This window comes from Lutjanus erythropterus, chromosome 8, assembly GCF_056507025.1.
Source record: "Lutjanus erythropterus isolate fLutEry1 chromosome 8, fLutEry1.hap2, whole genome shotgun sequence".
NCBI lineage: Eukaryota > Metazoa > Chordata > Actinopteri > Lutjaniformes > Lutjanidae > Lutjanus > Lutjanus erythropterus.
Genome location: NC_139324.1, coordinates 21,820,687 through 21,841,124, shown reverse-complemented (window position 1 = coordinate 21,841,124; position 20,438 = coordinate 21,820,687). Strand labels below are relative to the sequence as shown.

The following is a 20,438-nucleotide window of genomic DNA, read 5'->3' as shown; positions in this document are numbered from 1 at the left end:
TATTGACGACATTAATTAATTAGTAATAAAATGATTTTCTGAATGTCACTTTTTTAAGAGTTCATATGTGCCTTTCAAGCTGGTGGTGGCAGAATATTGACATTTGTGTAACAGAGCAGATGAGGCGGAGAAGAAATATGCTGGAACAGTGTGTATTGACAGGATGTGGTTGCTTTCCGAGGAAATTTTGAGGTGTATTTCTTGGTAACAGCACTCCAGTGTGACAATCACTCTGTAGTGATCACACAAAGGTTTGATAGGGAAAAAAAAATATAACACTGTTTAATTCACATAAAAATAAATTACCAGACAGGGTCTGCACTTTGACCTAACTACCCAGGGTAAAGTTATGTATCACATCACATATTTACATTGATTTGATCTTATAATAGTATGATCTCATAGTCAGTGTATAATTATACCTAACTAACCTCAAATCACAATGCCTCTAATGCCACACTGAGTAGTCCTTCACCCCATCCTGCTGCAGCAGAACAGGCTGTGGTACTGAGGCTCTTTTTTGCTGGTGTGCCATATTCTACACCAGTGAAGCAGAAGGTGTCCAGAGACCATACTGATCAACCTGGACAGCCACATGCTAGAGTACGGCTGGTGCTGACAAGTCCAGAAAGAACAGGAGAAAGGACACGTCCATCCACGTCTGGAAACTACCATTTAAACTGCAAGTATTCACATGTATATTGACAGATTATCTAAAACCTATAATCACTTATTGACAACAAGAATTAATTAGTAATAAAATGATCACGTCATTTGATGATGTTGGTCTACAGAGTCATAGCTTTTGGAGGAACCTGGTCATAGGCCTTCTCCAAATCCACAAAACACATGTAGACTGGATGGGTGTACTCACAGGCCCCCTCCAGGATCCTTGCGAGAGTGAAAAGCTGGTCTGCTGTTCCACGACCAAGACGGAACCTGCATTGTTTCTCTTCAATCAGAGGATCAGAGGCAGACTAAGTATTCACATGTATATTGTCAGATTATCTGAAAACTATAACCACTTACTGACAGCATCAGTCAATTAGTAATTGGTCACCCCATTTGATGGTGTTGGTCTACAGAGTCCTAGTTTCTGAATGTCACTTTTTTAAGAGTTCATATGTGCTTTTCAAGCTGTTGGTGTAACAGAGCAGATGAGGCAGAGAAGAAATATGCTGGGGCAATGTGTATTGACAGGATGTGGTTGCTTTCTGAGGAAAATTTTGAGGTGTATTTCTTGGTAACAGCACTCTAGTGTGACAAACACTCTGTAGTGATCTCACAAATTGATAGGGAAATAAAAATATAACACTGTTTAATTCAGGTAAAAATAAATTACCAGATAGGACCTGCACTTTGATGTAACTACCCAGGGTAAAAGTATGTAGTTATTTATATAGGGTCAAGAAAATACTGGAAGTTATCTCAGGGGTCTTTTTACATAGAGCAGGTCTAGACTGTATACTTGCTGACGGTTTTTTTTTTTTTTTTTTTTTACAGAGACCCAACAATTACAGTGGTATTTCAGACCTATCCAGTGAAAACAGTGAATTTCAAATCAGTTGATTTTTAAAAACTGCATAATATAATAATAATAATAATAATAATAATAATAATAATCATAATCATAATAATAATAATAATAGCATCAGATGGGGTGTTGGGTATTATGGTTCACCACTTTGTGAGAAACCTCATTCGGTCTGACAGTTTAAGAACAATGTCTCTCAACACAAAACTGCAAGGAATTTAGGGTTTTCACCATCAACATTCTATAATATATCATTAAAAGATTTCTAACGTAAGGTGCAAGGCCACAAACCAACCCACGACTTTTGGCCTGTCAGGCGGCACTGCACTAATGATTGTATAACATAATTGTATAAAGGATACCATATGTGCTCTGGAACACTTAGGAGAAGAGTCGTCCATAAATACAGTTTGTCGCTGCATCTACAAATGCAAGTTAAGACTCTACCATGCAAAGCCAAAGGCGGATATAAAATATTTCCAGAAAAGCTATGGACTGCTCTGGGACCTGAGCTCATCTGAGATGGACTGACACAAAGTGGGAAAAGATTACTGTGGCCTGACATTGTGTCCCCAGGTCTAAAGAGGAAAAGGACTATCATGGTACGGGGGTGTGTGAGTGCCCATGGTATGGATGACTGTCACATTTGTAAAGGCCCCATTAATGCTGAAAGGTCCATACAGGTTTTGGAGCAACATATGCATATTCTTTTTGCTGCTGTGCCACATTCCACACCAGTGAAGCAGAAGGTATCCAAAGGAGAAACGACTTGGAGGTGCTGATCCTCATCCCAGCTGCTTCAGACTCGGATGCAAACCGATCCAGTGAAGTGAGGTCACAGACCAATGATGCCATCAGAACCACATCATCTGCGAAAAGCAGCTTTGCAATCGTCAGGCCACTGAACTGCAAACCCTCCCCTCCATGACTCTGCCTTGAAAGAACAGGATTGGTGTTAAGGTGCAGCCCTCACGGAGGCCAGCCCTCATCGGGAAAGAGTCCGATTTACTACTGAGAACCCAGAGACAGCTCCCGCTTTCGGCGTACAGAGATTGGATGACCCTGAGCAGTGACCCCTCACCCCATACTCCCGCAGCACCTCCCACAATGTCTCCTGAGGAACCTGGTCATAGGCCTTCTCCAAATCCACAAAACACATGTAGACTGAATGGATGTACTCCCAGGCCCCCTCCAGGATCCTTGCGAGAGTGAAAAGCTGGTCTGCTGCATGACCAAGACAGAACCTGCATTGTTCCCCTTCAATCAGATGATCTGAGGCAGACTGTAAGTATTCACATGTATATTGTCAGATGATCTGAAAATGTATTTCTTCTGTTACCAAGAAATACACTTCAAAATTTCCTCGGAAAGCAACCACATCCTGTCAATACACACTGTTCCAGCATATTTCTTCTCCGCCTCATCTGCTCTGTTACACCAATGTCAATATTCTGCCACCACCAGCTTGAAAGGCACATATGAACTCTTAAAAAAGTGACATTCAGAAAATCATTTTATTACTAATTAATTAATGTCGTCAATAAGTGATTATAGTTTTTAGATCATCGGCCAGTATACATGTGAATACTTAAGGTTTACTATGACCATGTTGGGGGGAAGGCATGGTAGTTTCCAGACGTGGATGGACGTGTCCTTTCTCCTGTTCTTTCTGACCTGCCAATTCCGATTTTGGAACTCCACGGTGACAAGCACTCTGTAGTGATCACACAAAGGTTTGATAGGGAAATAAAAATCCAACCCTGTTTAATTCACGTAAAAATAAATTACCAGACAGGGTCTGCACTTTGACCTAACTACCCAGGGTAAAGTTATGTGTCACATCACATATTTACATTGATTTGATCTTATCAAATTATGATCTCATAGTCTGTATAATTATACCTAACTAACCTCAAATCACAATGCCTCTAATGCCTCCAGGACACCAACACAGTGAAGCAGAAGGTGTCCAGAGACCATACTGATCAACCTGGACAGCCACATGCTAGAGTACGGCTGGTGTCCAGGAACAAGTCCAGGAGAAAGGACACGTCCATCCACGTCTGGAAACTACCATGTCTCCCTCCCCAACATGGTCATAGTAATCCGTAAGTATTCATATGTATATTGACAGAAGATCTTAAAACTATAATCAGTTATTGACAACATGAATTAATTAGTAATAATATGATCACCTCCTTTGATGGTGTTAGTCTACAGAGAAATAGGTTTTGAATGTTATTTTTTTTAAGACGTCCGTTTGTGTGTATATTTCAAGCTGTTGGCGGCAGAATATTGACATTGGCCTAACAGAGCAGATGAGGCGGAGAAGAAATACGCTGGAAAAGTGTGTATTGACAGGATGTGGTTGATTTCTGAAGAAATTTTGAGGTGTATTTCTTGGTAACAGCACTCCAGTGTACACTGTTTAATTCAGGTAAAAATAAATTACCAGATACAATCTGCACTTTCATGTAACTACAGAGGGTAAAAGTATGTCACACATGTGATTATGACTCACATATTGACATTAATTTTGCTTCCTGAGACCAAAATACCTGCAAAATTATCTGATAAATTAATCTTTTTGGAGCGTTGTTACTTTCAGATAGTTCAGTGTGCGGTGGTTTGTGATCGACCAGCATGTGATCCCTTATAGTGGCTGTGGAGAGGGAGTTCTGTTTACTAATCTTAATTGTGCTTCATTAACTGTGTCTGGTTTTAGTTAGACCTACTTATCACTCTGTGGTGCTACTGTGTGTGCTGTGGAGTGAGCTCGAAAAGTTCTATATGAGTAAGAGTAATACATTTCTGTTTCTATGCAGGTTGATATGGTGGCTCAGAGATCGGGCGATTCTCTGCATGGGGTTTACTTGTTTTATACATAGCTGTACTGGACTCCTCGGGGTGCTACTGTTTCCTCTTGCAGCCACAGTGACATAGAAACTACAAATTGCATGTGAGTTTTAATCTACTATGACTGTCCCACAGAACTCTGAAAAGGAAGTGGTTTAAAAGATGGATGGATTAATGTGTTTCTATTCTAAAATGAGTTTTTTATGGTACCTTTTTGTACTGTAATGATGTTTCTTATCTAGGTTAAATAAGTCAAGTCAGTTTTATTTATATAGGGTCAAGAACCCAGCAATTACAGTGTTATTTCTGACCTATCCAGTGAAAACAGTGAATTTCAAATCAGTTGATTTTTCAGATAAACTGCAATATAATAATTAGAATAACTGTAATATTTTTTTCATTTCCACTCACTGAGCCTCCCCTGAAACTGTTTGGAATTCCCCTGGGGACACCTCCCACTTTGAAAACTTAGAATGAGCCGTTTATATCTGCAAAAGGTGCAGACAGTAACCTATATTTTAAAGTTGCTGAATATAGTATGGCTTCCTACCGTGTTTTAGTCATATGTGCTTCTCACCTTCAAATCAAAAATAAGCAAGTTGAAAAAAGGGGGTTCACCTTAATAGCAGAGTATTTTATATTTGGAGAAATGTGGTATTTTTACCGAACCAAATGTAAAAACACACAGTGCTTCACATAGAAAATACTGTATGAGTGATTAACTTAAGGTATAAAGTTTAAACAATAAACAATAGTGCATTGTTGAATAGAAGATCAAATGTAAAACAGATTTGCAAATGTACAGAACACTTCTCTGTCATACAAGATGGTTCCCTGAGAACATTTATTGTGTTTTGAAAAATACACACGTATATACACTCAGTGGGCACTTCATTGACTAGACCTGTAAAATCTAATGTAATCCAATACAACAGCTCTGGCATGCTTTCTGCCTTCACAAAGATAATAATGTTCAGTTTTGAACACTGTCAGACAGATATTAATTTTCCCTCCTCTTGTTTGTTAATGGGGTAAACAAAACAGCAGAAACACCTCTGATTGTGATGTAATCCATTGCAACACAACTGCAAACTACAACCTGTATAATAAACATTTAGTTAAATTAATAGCTCTCTGACAGTGTCAATCCAAACTTAACGCGATTGTCTTTGTAAAGGTAGTATTTATGACCTGTTGTGTTGAGTTATATTAGATTTTACAGCTGTGTCGAATAAAGTTACTGGAGTGTTTGAATGACGAGAAAAAAATTAAATGTCTTCACATACAGTGGTGATATATACATGTACAGTATACACAAATGCTGCCATTGTAGAAGCCTTTACTGAATTTGACCAAATATTTGAATGTCTGCTGTACTTTTGTTTGGCATCTGTTTAGTTATTCTTTATTACATCTGCACAGGATATGAGACAAAACCAAATGCTTGTAATTACCATAGTAGCATGTACAATAACAAACGTAACAAAAGCTCCTTGAGTAATTTTCATTCGAGGATGAAGAAATGGAGGACAGTAGGTAACGACATGTTACTGTAGCTGAATGCAGCTACTGATTTTAAGGCTTTGAACCCCTGCAAAAGAAGTGTTGGACACCGAACGAGACATGGTGGTGTCACTGAAATACTGATTTGATTGAACAGCAAACACATGAAAGAAGATCTTTGTAGGAAGTGTGCACACTAGCAGAGTTAGAAGATGCTGTTCTGTCGAGCCAGAAAGTAATCCATTTTCTTTTTCCTTTTAGGTTTGAAGAGGACATAGAGGAAGATTGACACCACAGTCAGGAAGCAGGACACAGCTACCACAGCTACCACCAGCCATGTAAATGTGGTGTCTGCGAAGAGAGAGAGACCGAGGTAATTGCATGTTTTATTATAGAGGCCATGGTTGTCTTCATCATCGCAAATGATAACTCCAGTGTATTATGGCTTAGATTAGCTATTGGCTGTACTGGATATGATAACATGTACTGAGATCTTGGAACATGGCAACATTATTAAATCAGATTGGGTAAGAAACTCAATCAGACAGGTTTCAAACAAAACTCCAGGTTCGAAAAATGAAGGCAAAATGTTAAAATTTGTGTTATTTGAACGTCCAACACAGTTTACCGTGGATACTTTGACAAGTTTACTTGCCATAATTATTCCCATATTGTACAATCAGAGATTATTGCCACAGTCAAATGAAGTGGTTTAGAAAGTTTGACTAAACCATTTGTTTAACTTTATCATCTTTGTTTCCGTTTCAAGAATTTTGTATTACAAGTATCTGATAATGTGTCTACTTGGAGTTAAGGTAGACCTGTGCCCTTAATTCCAGTATATTCAGAAAACAACTCACCCTCTAGCTGAAGCTGTGTGACAACTTCCTGTCTCCCTCCTGGGTTCTGCGCGACGCACTTCAGCTCCGTATTCTCATCTTCTTCAGTCATCGCTACAAGAATTAGCCTCAGCTCAATCTGGCAGTCTTCAGACACCCTGGTTACCCTGGAAACGTTGAGACAGACAGCTTTTTGTTTACATAGTATGACTTTGATGGGTCACTTGTCAAAAAGCTACTAGCTTAAATTGGATGTATGTCAAGGCTGAAACTAGGTAAGATGTCTGTATAATAAGGAATAATGCTCTTATATTAGCAGCTTTAATCGTGGGTTAGAAATCAAAAAGAGCAATAACGGTTAGAGCTGCAGTGATTAATCAAGTAATCAATTATAAATAGATTATTATTATAATTAAATTTAATAATTTTGATAATTGAGGAATTGTACTTTTTTAGGAAAAAAATGTCTAAATTGTCTGATTTTAGTTTCTTAAATGTGAATATTTTCTGGTTTATTTACTCCTCTCTGGCAGTAAACAGAATGACAAAACAAGACATTGTAATGACTTTAGGAAACACTGATCAACATTTTTTTCCAGTCTCTAGACCAAACAATTAATATATTAATCGAGATGAAAATAATCGTTAGTTGCAGCCCTTGTAACAATGAATTGATTGATTGATTAGTTTTCAACTATTTGATTTAAATTATAAAATTAAATCATCAACTATTTTCATTATTGATTAATTTGTTTATATATTTGAGAAAAAAAAGTCAAATTTTCTGATTGCAGCCTCTTGATTGTGAATATTTTCAGATTATTTTATTCCTCTATGACAGTAAACTGAACACTTTACATTTGTCACCATGTTTTGACATTTTGTAGACCAAACAACTAATTGATGAAGTGAAAAGAGTTGACAATCAGGATCACGCATCTGCAAAAGTGTGTGTTAGTGACAGCAAATGAACAGGTAAAATCGCTTTGAACAGTGAGTATTTGCATCGTATTTTCAATTGATAAAATGTGAAAATGAAGCCTGCTTCACAAATTTCAGCATGCATCTTAATATGACAAAACAAATTTGAGTGTAGCTTTCAATCTAAAAGCAAGTACCCCCTGCATGAGTTGAGGCAGAAACAAACCAACAAGTACCTCAGTCCGCCCTGCAGAGCCCGCCCATCAAGGTACGATGATTCCACTGATTGGCCATTGACCAGCCATGTGACCTCGGTTGAATCTGTCATCTGACACTCTGTGAGAACCATGCAAAACAGCTCCAGTCCTGAACCTAAATGAAGTTGGAGGTTAATAGACATTACACCTATTTTATTTTTATTCAAATGGTCTATGTGTTCATTAAAGCATGTTGTATCTAAGCATGAGGTTTGATTATATTATATTATCACTCACCATGCATGCTTTCAAAAATGGATCCATTCAGTGGCGAGATGATCACAGGTGATTGAATTCTTGGAGCTAAGATATAAAAAAACAAATTTAATCAGTATCATTGGCAATTTTATTATTTCCACAAGGAGATTTGGACTTTGGCAAAACACACACACACGCGAAAGGGGAGAAAAAAAACGACTCACTGTGAACAGTTGCATAGCTGCTGCTGATTAGCCGTGGGGTAGAGCTCATGGGGAGGTCAGGCACAACAGTGGGAGTGGAAGTTATTGCAGGGTCTAGACCTACACACACACACACACACACACACACACGCACGCACACACATTTAGGCAAGTGTAAACACATCCAAACAAACAGCTCTTCAAATGACAGGAACAATGCCCAGAAACCAGACGGGGGTTTTGTGGAGTTTTTTGCATCATGTGTGAACTTCAGTTGTCTGGTCCCTGTGGCTAAGCTAAGTCAGTGTGTTGCACCTGTTTGGCCAGTAGAGGGCAGGGCATGCTAAGGATTTATGGTGTTATTGTGAGGCAGTAAACTAATAGGATCTGCAGTTAATCAGTTTATATGATCATTTCACATTATCTTATAATTTAAGTAATATTTGGTGACAGATTACTTACCTTATTTATTTTTAAACATTTGTGGTTGTACAGACTCATTTTTTAACTTTTCATTAAATAAATGCAAATACCCTGTTATGTTTATTTTTATCACTAAATAGAGTATGAATTAAATATAATTGGAAATATTAACATGAATCCTCAAGTGCAGTGTTTGCTGGCTGGCTGTACTTTTATACCGACCCTCATTAATACGAATGAAAAAAATCTGCAAGTGAAATTGTTTCATGGAGAAAATCTGATAACAGGAACAGAGGTGTTCATAAAGGAAATGATGAGTGTCATGGCACATCGCCCACCTTTCACGTTGAGCTTGATGGTTCTGCTGACTTTGTACTCCTGGTTGTTGATGAGCACTCTGAGCTGGCAGGTGTAGAAACCTGCATGGGATTGCTTCACGGCGGGTATAATTAGTTTATTGTCCTGGAGGAAGGAATCCCCTCCGCTTAGCTGAAGGCCAGCAGGGCTTGAGTCCTGTCAAGAAGCAACATACTGAGTCACTCTCAGGGAACAAGCAAGGCGTAAAAACTGAAAGGCTTTAAATCAAGCTGGGGCCTCGCACGCTCCAAAGAGTTGCATAACTCGTGCTGTTTAAGTTTTTAGTTAAAGCTACTTCAAGGAACTTTCATATTGTGTTGATTTTGCATGCCCCTGTAGACAAAAGTAATAGTGTTTCCACCAGAATAACCACAAAATATAACATCAAAATAAAATAAACTAAATAAAAATCTCCTCCTGCTTCTTTTTAACTGGCTAGTACACAACGGACTGTAACTTTGCCTGAAAAAATGTAAACATAGGCTTGTTTTATCTAATTTCACCAAGAATATGACCCGGTCACAGGCATTAAGAACAACTATATAAAAACTAAACAGAAATAGCCAATCTTCTTGCGGATGGTCTTATTTGCTTATGTAGGTCACCAGGATGTCAGTAACTAATTGAGACTTTTTCATAACCAGTTACAAACTCCTTCCCCTAAGTTTACATGGCCTTAAAACGGCAAGATGATTAGTGTGCTACATTATCAGGTGAGATTATCATTGTTTTAAAAACACGTTACTGAATGTATGGCTTTTGTAGACTTCTGGACGCAACTTTAATGGAATCCATCTCCTTTTTCTTAAGAGTAACTCATGAGTCCCAGTGCCCAGTAATGGTCTTCACAGTATCATGCTAGGATAAATAAATGTTGCCTTTAAACAGCCTTAACATTTTTCAGCCTTAGCTGCTTGCTGAGATTGCATGAGCTCTTTTGTAGCACAGTTGTCCTTCATGGAGCCAAGTTCAGAAATTTATGTAATAATAATATTACAAAGTACACAATGTAAAGCTCACTGGAACAAATTTGTAATTCAGGGCAACTTGACTAAAACTGACTGCTGCTATGAATCTATTTGTTATTATTTAATGAAAACATATATATGTATGTATATAGACACACATACATACATATATAATTTCTAAGTCTTATTTTCATCATATTCAGTATTTTTTATTGAGTGTCAACATCTTCAAAAACCATTGACTGATCAACAGCCAGTGACCTATACAGTATTTTCCCTCTTACCTTGTGCCACTCTATCCTCTCAGTCTGTGTGTGCCTGTGTGTGTTGTTGAAGTCTCTTATACTTGGACATTTTAACGTCTCCTGCTTTCCCACCGTGGCAGACTGTCGATATGACACTTTCTCCATGTCAACAGAACGGGACTCGTACACGTGTAGATTGATACTTCCATTCACACAGTAGGTTTCATTTCTGTAAACAAAAGTAAGGACACAGATATTCACATGTAGCAAGAAGGTTATTATTCAACTAGAAGGTTCAAATGCTCATGATGGCAAGCCTCTGCCCCACTTGAAATAAAAAAAAAAACCTTGATAGTTTCAAAGATGCTGTTTTGTAACAACAAGCAGTTATAAAAAGCAGTGTGCAAAATGTGAAATATGACACAGTATAGAAAAAATAGTAGAAAAAAAGATCTTTGTAATTTGTGATTACTTGTTTATTGAGTTGACATGGTTCACTGTCTTATTGTATCACTTTTTTTGAGCTCAAACTAAAAGTATATTAAAGTAGTTTCCAGAGAGATTAAATTTATCAGCTGCATGCTTCTTGGGGATAAACCTCTAGTTTCTCTAGGTTGTTAATATGTAATTGAAGTTCATTAGAGCATGAAAGAAAACGGCAACGCAGGCAAGGTAGAAGTTTTAATGCCTACCTGTAAGTGCAGGTATATTCCCCTGAGTCTGAAGCCGTTGCTGGGAGGAACCACAGCTGTTTGTTATTCTGTTGGACACGTCCCTCGCTGCGATAGGCTACACTCTCCGTGCCATTTTTCTTGGTGATGAGGAACATTGCCACTGGGGGGGCGATGTTGCGTACTTCAAGCGCTCTCTCGAACTTTGGGAAGGAGAGGATTATTGCGTCACCCTCCACTCTGAATATCTGCACCTCTGGATTCACCAGGTAGCAGCCGTCTGCAGGGGACATAGCACTCAAAAGCTTATTATTGTTTTATTTTGTTTTGTTTTTTTTACATAGGTCTAAATATACAACATCCAACCGTAACATTAAAACCTCCTGCCTAATATTATAGCATTGTGTAGATCCCAGCCATTCTGCGAAATTTGCTCTGGCCAGTTGAGGCACGGACACCACAAGACCTCTGAATGTGCTCTGAGGTTTCTGGCAAAAAAACGTTAGCTGCAGATCCTGTAAGTTACAAGGTGGGGCCTCCATGGATCAGACTTGTTGTTCCAGTACATCATAAATCTCAATTAGAATGATATCTAGGGAATTTGGAGGCCAAGTCAAAACCATGTCAACACCAGGCTGCCTTTTTTTTTTTATTGCTCCATGGTCCAGTTGTAATGCTCACATGCCCATTGTAAGCACTTTCAGCAGAGGATAGGGGTCAACATGATCACTCTGACTTGTCTGCAGTTATGCAGCTTCATACGCAGCAAGTTGCAATGGACTGTGACTCGTAGTCAGCCTTAACTTTTTCAGCAGTTTCTGCCACAGTAGCCTATGACCCAGAATATCCAGAAACATCCCACAAGACCTTTTGGGGACGTTCTGACCCAACACATCAACTACAAAGACCGACTGTTCACTTGCTGCCTAATACATCCCACCCACTCGACAAGTGCCATCATAATGAGATGATCAGTGTTATTTACTTTACCTGTTAGTGGTTTTAATATTGTGGCTGATCAATGTTTGCAATATTTATACATAAAAAAAAACATTTGTGCGCATGTATATATAAAAATGCTCACCTTGCATAGACAGAGGAGGGCGTTGAGATCTTCCATAAACATATTCAATGATGACCACAACAAACATCAGTTCCAAGCGTGCCATCATGGCAATCTGCAGTGACACACAAATCTGAAATTAAAGCTCCACCAAAGAGATGTGTAGTGATGTCTAACTTATGGGTCTTCTGAGAGAGGTGGGTTTATTCTGTTGTTTTCAGCTTTTAGTGCAATGTTTTTGATTTAATACTATCAAGTAAAAGCTGAAGCATTAGAGAAGAACAAACCAGAGGAATAACAATCACAGTAACGATAACAAAATGCAGCAACTAATGGAGGAAAACTGAAATATTGGCAAACCAAGAGTTATGCCTGGTTCTGCGATTTTGCCCTTTCCTCAACCAGTTTCGAGTTTTAATGACCTTTGGCTTTAATTTAGACTCTTTTGTAGAGAGTAAAACTTGTGACATCATGAGAGTCATCATCGAAACGCAGGCACTCCCGTTGATCCTGCCACCCACGCTCAGCAGCCAAATTTAACTGCAGGGATTTACCACCAGCAGCACATAAGATGAGTCACAGGCCACTTATATCAAAGGTCAGCAAAAATGCTAACAATAATAATTGATTAAAAACTACATTTGATTTATATTTAAAGATATAGACGTATTTTTTCTGCTTTTTAAATCAAATTTCAGAAAAGAATGTGATAGACTATATTCAATTTAAAAATAATTTTGTTTTTTAGTCATTAGCATTATCTAATCTAACCTAATCAGTCTGGTATGGTCTACCAAATTTTATTTACTGTATTCTACTCTGACATATTCTGTTTATACAGCAGTGAATATTGTATCCATATTCTAACATCCTATCATCTTAATTTATTATGTTCACATTAAATACATATAATTAAATCTTCATACAAAAGATATTTATACATAATTAATTTCTGCCTACCATTCTATTCAATTGTATCATATTCTTTCTCAATTTTTGCTGAGCATTGTCAGATAGGAAGACAAACTATTGGGTACTTTTTGACGCAGAGTTAAATAATCATTTCCATGGAAACTTTTCACTTCTGCTTCTGTCTCCTTGCAAGTGATGACAAGAATCAGCTAAGAGTAGGCAGTGCTATCCAACACAGGAACACGCACTCATGATAAATCTTTCCCATGATATAATCTTTGGATCAATGTGTCACAGGACAATCCCATTCATGAAATCTGCGGGAGTGTCATTGATGTAAATGAATATGTATACACACGTCACAATGCTGAATACATGACACCGAAACTAAATGGAAATTTTGGCACACTGACAGTCTTAATTAAACAAAGACTATACTACCTGAGCTCTTTGTGATGATCAAAATCCTGATAATCAGTCATATCTTAATGTTTGTATAATACAAATATATAATAATGTATGTAGGACTTTAACTCAGTTTCTGTTTAATTAAAGAAAAATAATGGGCCAGATTCAGTAGCAGTTTGCTGTAAATATTAAGATGTGTTTTGTTCTAAAAATAAAAATAGTATATGAACATGAACAGTATTGAAGTATAATACATATCTATTCAGAAATTATGGAAGTATTGTGACGTTATTGACTAAATTGACTTGATTAAATTTAGAGGGCACAGACTTCCGATATTTTCTATAATGTACAATTATTTTGTCAACAATTGAACTGAAGATTCATAGACTGTACACAATGTATATGCTCAAACTACTGAATATAAAAAGTAGTGCAAACTTATACAAAGGCAGCAATACTGCAAAGTAAAAAGAATGCATTGAAAGTATGCATATAGATATGTTGACGTATATGAAAATATACAATTATTTTGTTTGATTTAATATATAAACTGTAGTAGTAACAGTTATTAACATTTGTTTTTCAAATAATATTTACATAGTTTGTCAAATGTTGATGTGGTTAAACCTCAAGCTGATGGAGATTCAAAGGCTGTAGACAGTCTATGCTCAAACTACTAAATTTAGTGTGAAATATACAAAAGTAGCAATATTACAATTTATTAAAAGTATGTACATACATATTAAGGTCACTTTATAAAATATGTAAAATTGTCTCCTTTAATTGCATATATGAAGTGCAGTAATAATAATTATTAACATGTTTTAATAATTATTAACAGAATTCTGTCAAAAGTTTATGTGGATAATCTCAAGCTGTTTAAATGAATTGGAGATGCCGTCAAATTCAAAGACTATATACATCCTGTGCTAAAACAACTAAATGTAAAGACTTGAACAAAATTATACGGAAGCAGGAATTCTACAAAGTAAAAAGAACGCATTAAAGTATGTTGTCAGTGTACAAATACAAAATTGTATTTAATATATAAATGGTATATAGCATTAAAAATACAAGAAGTCAACATATTACAAAAATTAATGTCAGTAAATACACACACACACATTCAATTCATGTACATGCAGATGTTATACTACATTTCCAAAGGATACATTATTTTTGCACATTATATTATACATTACATTTTAGACATTGTACATTTTAGACTACTACATTTGTAATTTTGAATTTCGGTATTACTTGATACACTACCATACATTTACATACACACGCAGAATATATGTGAGTGTGTATAAACACTTGGATATGACTACACACAGAGCAGTACAGTATACTCACGTTGTAGAGGTCAGTGTGGCGGTCCCGGCAGCGTGACAGTGACAACAGGCAGATGTGGTCACAGTGTGGACTGTAGAAGCATATGGTCAGTTTCCTCTAGGTTCAGGGGGAACCTGTTCTCTCTTTTCAACGTTCCCACCCCTCTGAGATGAAAATTTCTCAGGTTTCCCAATGCAACGCGGTGTACTGTCATCTCTGCTGACTCCTCAACACACACATACAGAGTATATACACACACTTCCTCACATATTGTACATCATGGGCAAAGAGCTGCAGTTATTGCCACCCAGGGTTTCCTGCAGGTTCACTCTGAAAAATCACAGCGGTCTAGTTCTAATGTTTACAACTGTTGTGGCTGTTCTCTGGCATCATCTGCCTCTTGCGTCAGCGGTGGACATGTTTGTTTTAGCACAAGAACACACATACATGCTCACACACCAACAATCCGCTCATGAGATGAGTAAATGTTCACCCACATTACAAAATATTTCTCACCACTAGCAGTATGTAACCATTCAGTTTCAGAGATATTCCGTTATGACATTTCTGTTGCCATCCCAATACAATAGAGGCATGTTGAATTTTGTTTTTGGTTCTGAAATAATTGAAAAACTGTAGTTATAGAAAAAAACAATCATCAATTAACCTACTTTCCATCAAACTTTTCTACTTCCGTCTATTAATTAGTGAGCATTAGAGGTGATGGTTTGGCATTTTTGGTGTTGGTGTGAGTTTCCATTATCTAGCGCCTTCCTTAAGATTGCACATTTCTGATGAATTGTCATTTCAGTTTCTCACCACAGCCCATCACGTTATATTGTCATCTGTTTCTTTTACTTTAAGTTGTAAAACTGATCATGGGCTACCTAGCTCCAGAGCTCTTGACTGATTATAGTTTCTTCAGCTTTTTAAATCTCATGCTTAATGCAAACCAGACTTACTCTGTGAGATGTGCAACACTCCCTACTTCTTATTGGAAAGCAGTACTTGTACAAATTCTCACAAGTGGGTGACATTTGACGTTGCAGAGAGTAGAAACTGGGAGGGATGGCAGTGTAGAGAACTTTTAAGGAGGTGATTAAACGCGGTAGATTTCTGATACCAGACCCAAGCGTTTTGTCACAAAAAGCTTTAAAAACTTGTCATGTGTATATCCAGTCACTGATGGTAAACGTAGTCCATTAAAGCAATAAATTCATCAGTGTGTGCTATACAGACAGAGAAAAGTTAGTTCTCCTGCTTGCAGAGCCGTGCCTGCAATGCATACATGTACCATGATGCATTGCAGGCAAGTGTCTGATGCTCATCCAGTGACATCACTGGATGCAGACAGATGAACAGATTTTGGAACTTTGTCAGTAATAGCACACACTGAGGATTTTATTGCTTCACCAACATTGACAGGTTATCCAGTGAGTCAGTATGAGAAGTGCCCAGGTGTCCCTTTAAGCTTATGCTGCGCTCTGATTTGCTTATTTTCAAGTTTATTTTAGGGGTGAGAAATTCAATTTCACTATCCAGTTGGTTCAGCTGTAATGAAAGTAGAGCCTGTCTTACAAATTATTACAGGGGGCCTTAATGCTGAAATTTGGGTTTTAAATTTCTGATCATTGACTTTTCTGCATTGACTCATAATCTTTCAAGATATAAACCCCATGCCACAAAGAAGTGATTATTTTCCCCATTCCCAGTGTATTTTTTTTTTATCAAGAATTTCCTTTATTTTGCCAGCCGAGAGACCAGAACAGCTGATTAGCTGCATTAGCGTAGCAGGCTAACAGGCTTGTTTTGTGTTACACACGAAACATATAAATGAGTTTCTTGTAGATGAAAATGTATGCCATGGCAAGTAACATTAATAAAGACAAATCAGATAGTAATACATTTGTAAAACTTGGTTCATGTTGCAGAGAGTTGTTGGCTACCATCTTTATTTAAAACAATTTCTTTTTTCTTTTTTCTTTTTTTTTTTTCTCTTACAGATAATCAGGAATGTATACTTTAGAGAAAACTTTACAGAAACTTAGCAATGAGTCAGATATAATGATAACACAGAGAGACAAACTGCAGCAAACTTTTTTAGTATAGTTATATTTCATTACTCTGTTTAAAAGTCAGCAGTGAAGTTTTTAAGCAGCCATTAATGTGTAAAATCACATCCACTAAAAGTGGGATAATTGTAAGCATTAACAAACAGGCAGGTGAAGTGCACAGAGAGTAACGACTTAATTTTATTTATGTACTAAAATTTATAGTCTTTAGATCAAAAGAATGTCATCTGAACTTTGTCTTATTTACTGTATATAATCAGAGAGGAAACATCCCATTAAATAATGTTTTGTTCATAACTCAACAAGTTGTTTACATCTGTGAATGTGCGAAGCAGGCTGTTGGTAAAAATTACCCAAATTCTTGCACTAATACTTCTCGTTTGCTTCTGTCATACAGAGTCTTCAGTTTTAAACTGAGAGTTTCATAACCAGGTAAAAGCTCCTTGCAGTATGTTTAATGTAACTGACTGTGAAACAAACTGTGACTCAGTGTTCTGTCATCTCCCTGCGTAGAAACTTGGGTATCCACCATTGTGCATTTCTGGTGCATTACTCAGTTTGGCTCCCATATTGATCGTGACTGTGCATTTTCCAAATAAATGTTCTCATGCAGATCAGATGAGCATCCATCAGTGATGCAGGCTGTAGAGTCGCCTGGTTGTCTTGGAAACAATCCCAACTGTGAGAAGTTCCAGCTTGGATCCTCTGTGTGTGGGATGAAGCTCAAGTATCACCTCAGTTTAACTTGTGTGCTCAATTAACTTAAGAAGGAAAAACTTCCACCAGACTCCTATGTTTAAAAGGATGAAACAAAATATTTGTACCCATGTGGCTCAGTATTTACTTGAGCCTCAAATGAACAAAACCACATCTTTACAAATTCACTTCCATGAGCATGAGACCTATTTGTCTTGAAGAGAAAGTAACCTACATCACCACTCTACCAGAATGCTTACTGTATATTGTGTTGTCCTTTACAGACTACAGTTGAGGACAAAATTATTAGCCCCCCTTTGATATTTTAAAGTTTTTTTCAAAATTTTCTCAAGAGCTTTTTTAACAGAGCAATAAATTTTTAACAGCATTTCTAAACATACTAGTTGTCTTTAGAAAGCATAAATTATTTCTATTTGCACACAATAATGGAATTATTTCAGAAAAAAAATTACCAGGGTCAATATTATTAGCCCCCTTAAGAACTGATGTTTTTGTTGAGCCATAGCACAAACCACTGTTGTGCAATGATGTGCTTTAACTGTAATGTTCAAAGTTTGTAAAATCAAGTTAAAACTGAGGGTTATCTTCCAATTTACAGACACTATAAAAACTTCAGTAAGGGTTTGAGCTGTCACTTGAGAAGGCATCATGCCGAAAACAAAAGAAATCAGTTTAGACTTGAGAAAAAGAATTGTTGATGCTCACAAAGCAGGAGAAGGATATGCAAAGTTATCAAAGCGTTTCCAAGTGTCAAGAACTGGAGTGAGAAGTATCAAGAAATTCAAAGAGAGCCACAGTACAGAACAAGCCTGGCAGAGGCAGGAAGCAAAAGATTTCAAAGACTCTGGAAAGAAAACTAGAGAGAGACGTGTCTAAAGACCCCAGAACAACTGCTGAGACACTAGTGAATGACTTAGCCGAGTCAGGAATTGTAGTCTCAAAGAAGACAATCACTAGAGCCCTGCACAGGAATGGAGGTTGCAGACCAAGAAAAAATCCACTTCTGCAGGAGAGACACCTTCAAGCCAGACTGAAGTATGCTAAGGACAACCTGGAGAAAGATTATGCATTATGGAAACGTGTCCTTTGGCCAAAGAGGTCTAGTGGGGTGAACTGAAGACCAGGATCCATGCCAGAAGACCATCAAATCTGGAGGAGCTATAAAAAAATAAAAGTTATTGTTATTGAATGGTTAAATTTCATCATCATGTCTACTTACAGCAAAGTAGACAACATGAACTTTCACCTCGCCTCTGGGGACCGTCTTCAGTTGCAAAGCAGAGTTTTATCATTATCCAGAAATTACGTTTTATTGTCTTTTTGTAAGGGAGGACAACACTTAGTACAAAATTAGCAATATTCAAGTAAAAGCAGGTTTTACACACAGCAGCAGCAGTTTTCTGCTAGTATCTTAGAACATTCAGGTGAAAAGGTGACCGACAAAGAACATACCGTTCATTAAACTCTGGCTGGCCATTGAGAAAGCAGGACATGTTGCGTGTTTTGGGAATTCTCCAGATCACCTCATTGGTATCTGTGATATCCTAATAGTTGATAACACAGGACAGATGACTAAGCTGTTTGACAGACCTGCTCTATTTGTCACAGGAATTCACCTTCCAGCAACACAGTATATTACACTGTAAGCTCAACTAGAGCCATTTCTGTCAAGAACCATCAATCAGTTGGATGGCCGGCCTTTGTGTGCCTACGTTAAAATATGTAGCAGTTCTTCTTGATGGCATAACAAATATGTTAATAAAAAATGGTCATAAGGGGGTGGTGCTTGATAGCTCAGATAGTAGAGCATGCACCCCATGCACAGAGGCTGTGAGTCCTCTGCAGCAGCCGTGGGTTTGATTCCTGCCCAAGGCCCTTTGCTGCGTCACAGAGCTATATATATATATATATATGTGTGTGTGTATATATATGTATATAAAAAAGAAAACTTTAGTGGTGTGTACTTTAGATCAAAATGAAAACAGTTGAAAGATGAGTATGGTCCCAGCAAGGGTGCTGGGAACAGGGAAGGGGACATTCGTTCCTCCAGTTAACGCTCCCGCTTTGTTTAAAGTCACGGATCACTGTATCCTGGAGACACCTACTGTAGTGGGAATGACAAATCAGGGAGTTTTGAGTACTTTGGTGTTTATTTGAGTTGGGCAATTGGACAAATATATCACCCATAAATGATGGGGCGATGGGCTGAATCCATCGTGGTTGTTTTTTGTTTGTTTGTTTGTCTTGTTGTGAGGAGGAGGGCTGATTTTTGGGCCAATATTGTGTGTGTATTCCAACTTAAATTCAGAAGGTGCACAGTTGTATTTCTCTGTTTTTAAAATGGAAAGTAGGTGTGAGAATATTTAATTTCATGACAGTTTGGGAGTTTGTTTTTTTTTATTGGCTGTAGTGAACATAGTGAATTCCCTGCTTGTGCACGTCTCCCAGCTGAGACTTGAGAGGGCAAGGGGAGGTGTGGACGAAAATATTGCCAATTGCGGATGGATGGGCTGATGATGGCCGGTTGAAAAATTTTGACATATCGCCCAAACCTAGTGTATATACAGTCTGTCACTCTGTTCGTAGACAGATTTTGTCAATGTGATAGTACCACAACCATGCAAGATGTCAAAGAACTTAACCACCTGTGAAGTGTAACAAAGATCAGAATTAAGGCTGAGTTCAGAGGTGGGTGTGGTACAGCGCATGAGTATTCTGTACTCATATAATCATGAAGTAATGATTACTCGGTGCTTATAGGTCAGAAGATCTGGTGTGATCCCATCGCAAGATTGTCACTAGTAACATCTTAATAATTGCATATTTTAAAGATTATACAATAGGGCTTGATGAGATTTGAAGACCTGTGTCCTACAGAAGGCTGCTCTCACACGAAACTGCACAGTTTTTAATATTTAAGTAAGTGAAAACCTGACCCAAACCATGTAAA

General features: G+C 37.6%; 1 protein-coding gene across 1 annotated transcript; it reads right to left on the bottom strand.

Annotated features, from left to right (window-relative positions):
* Positions 1-5,829: 5,829 nt before the first annotated feature.
* On the bottom strand, positions 5,830-12,501 carry LOC146322798 (interleukin-1 receptor type 2-like). The gene is made up of 9 exons (XM_084724901.1): positions 12,060-12,501; positions 10,997-11,255; positions 10,344-10,533; positions 9,073-9,247; positions 8,333-8,431; positions 8,148-8,213; positions 7,890-8,025; positions 6,754-6,899; positions 5,830-6,244 (listed from the first exon to the last, which is right to left on the bottom strand). The coding sequence occupies exons 1-9, from the start codon at positions 12,145-12,147 to the stop codon at positions 6,099-6,101; spliced, it is 1,305 nt and encodes a 434-aa protein (XP_084581027.1). The 5' UTR covers positions 12,148-12,501; the 3' UTR covers positions 5,830-6,098.
* Between the last annotated feature and the right edge of the window lie 7,937 nt (positions 12,502-20,438).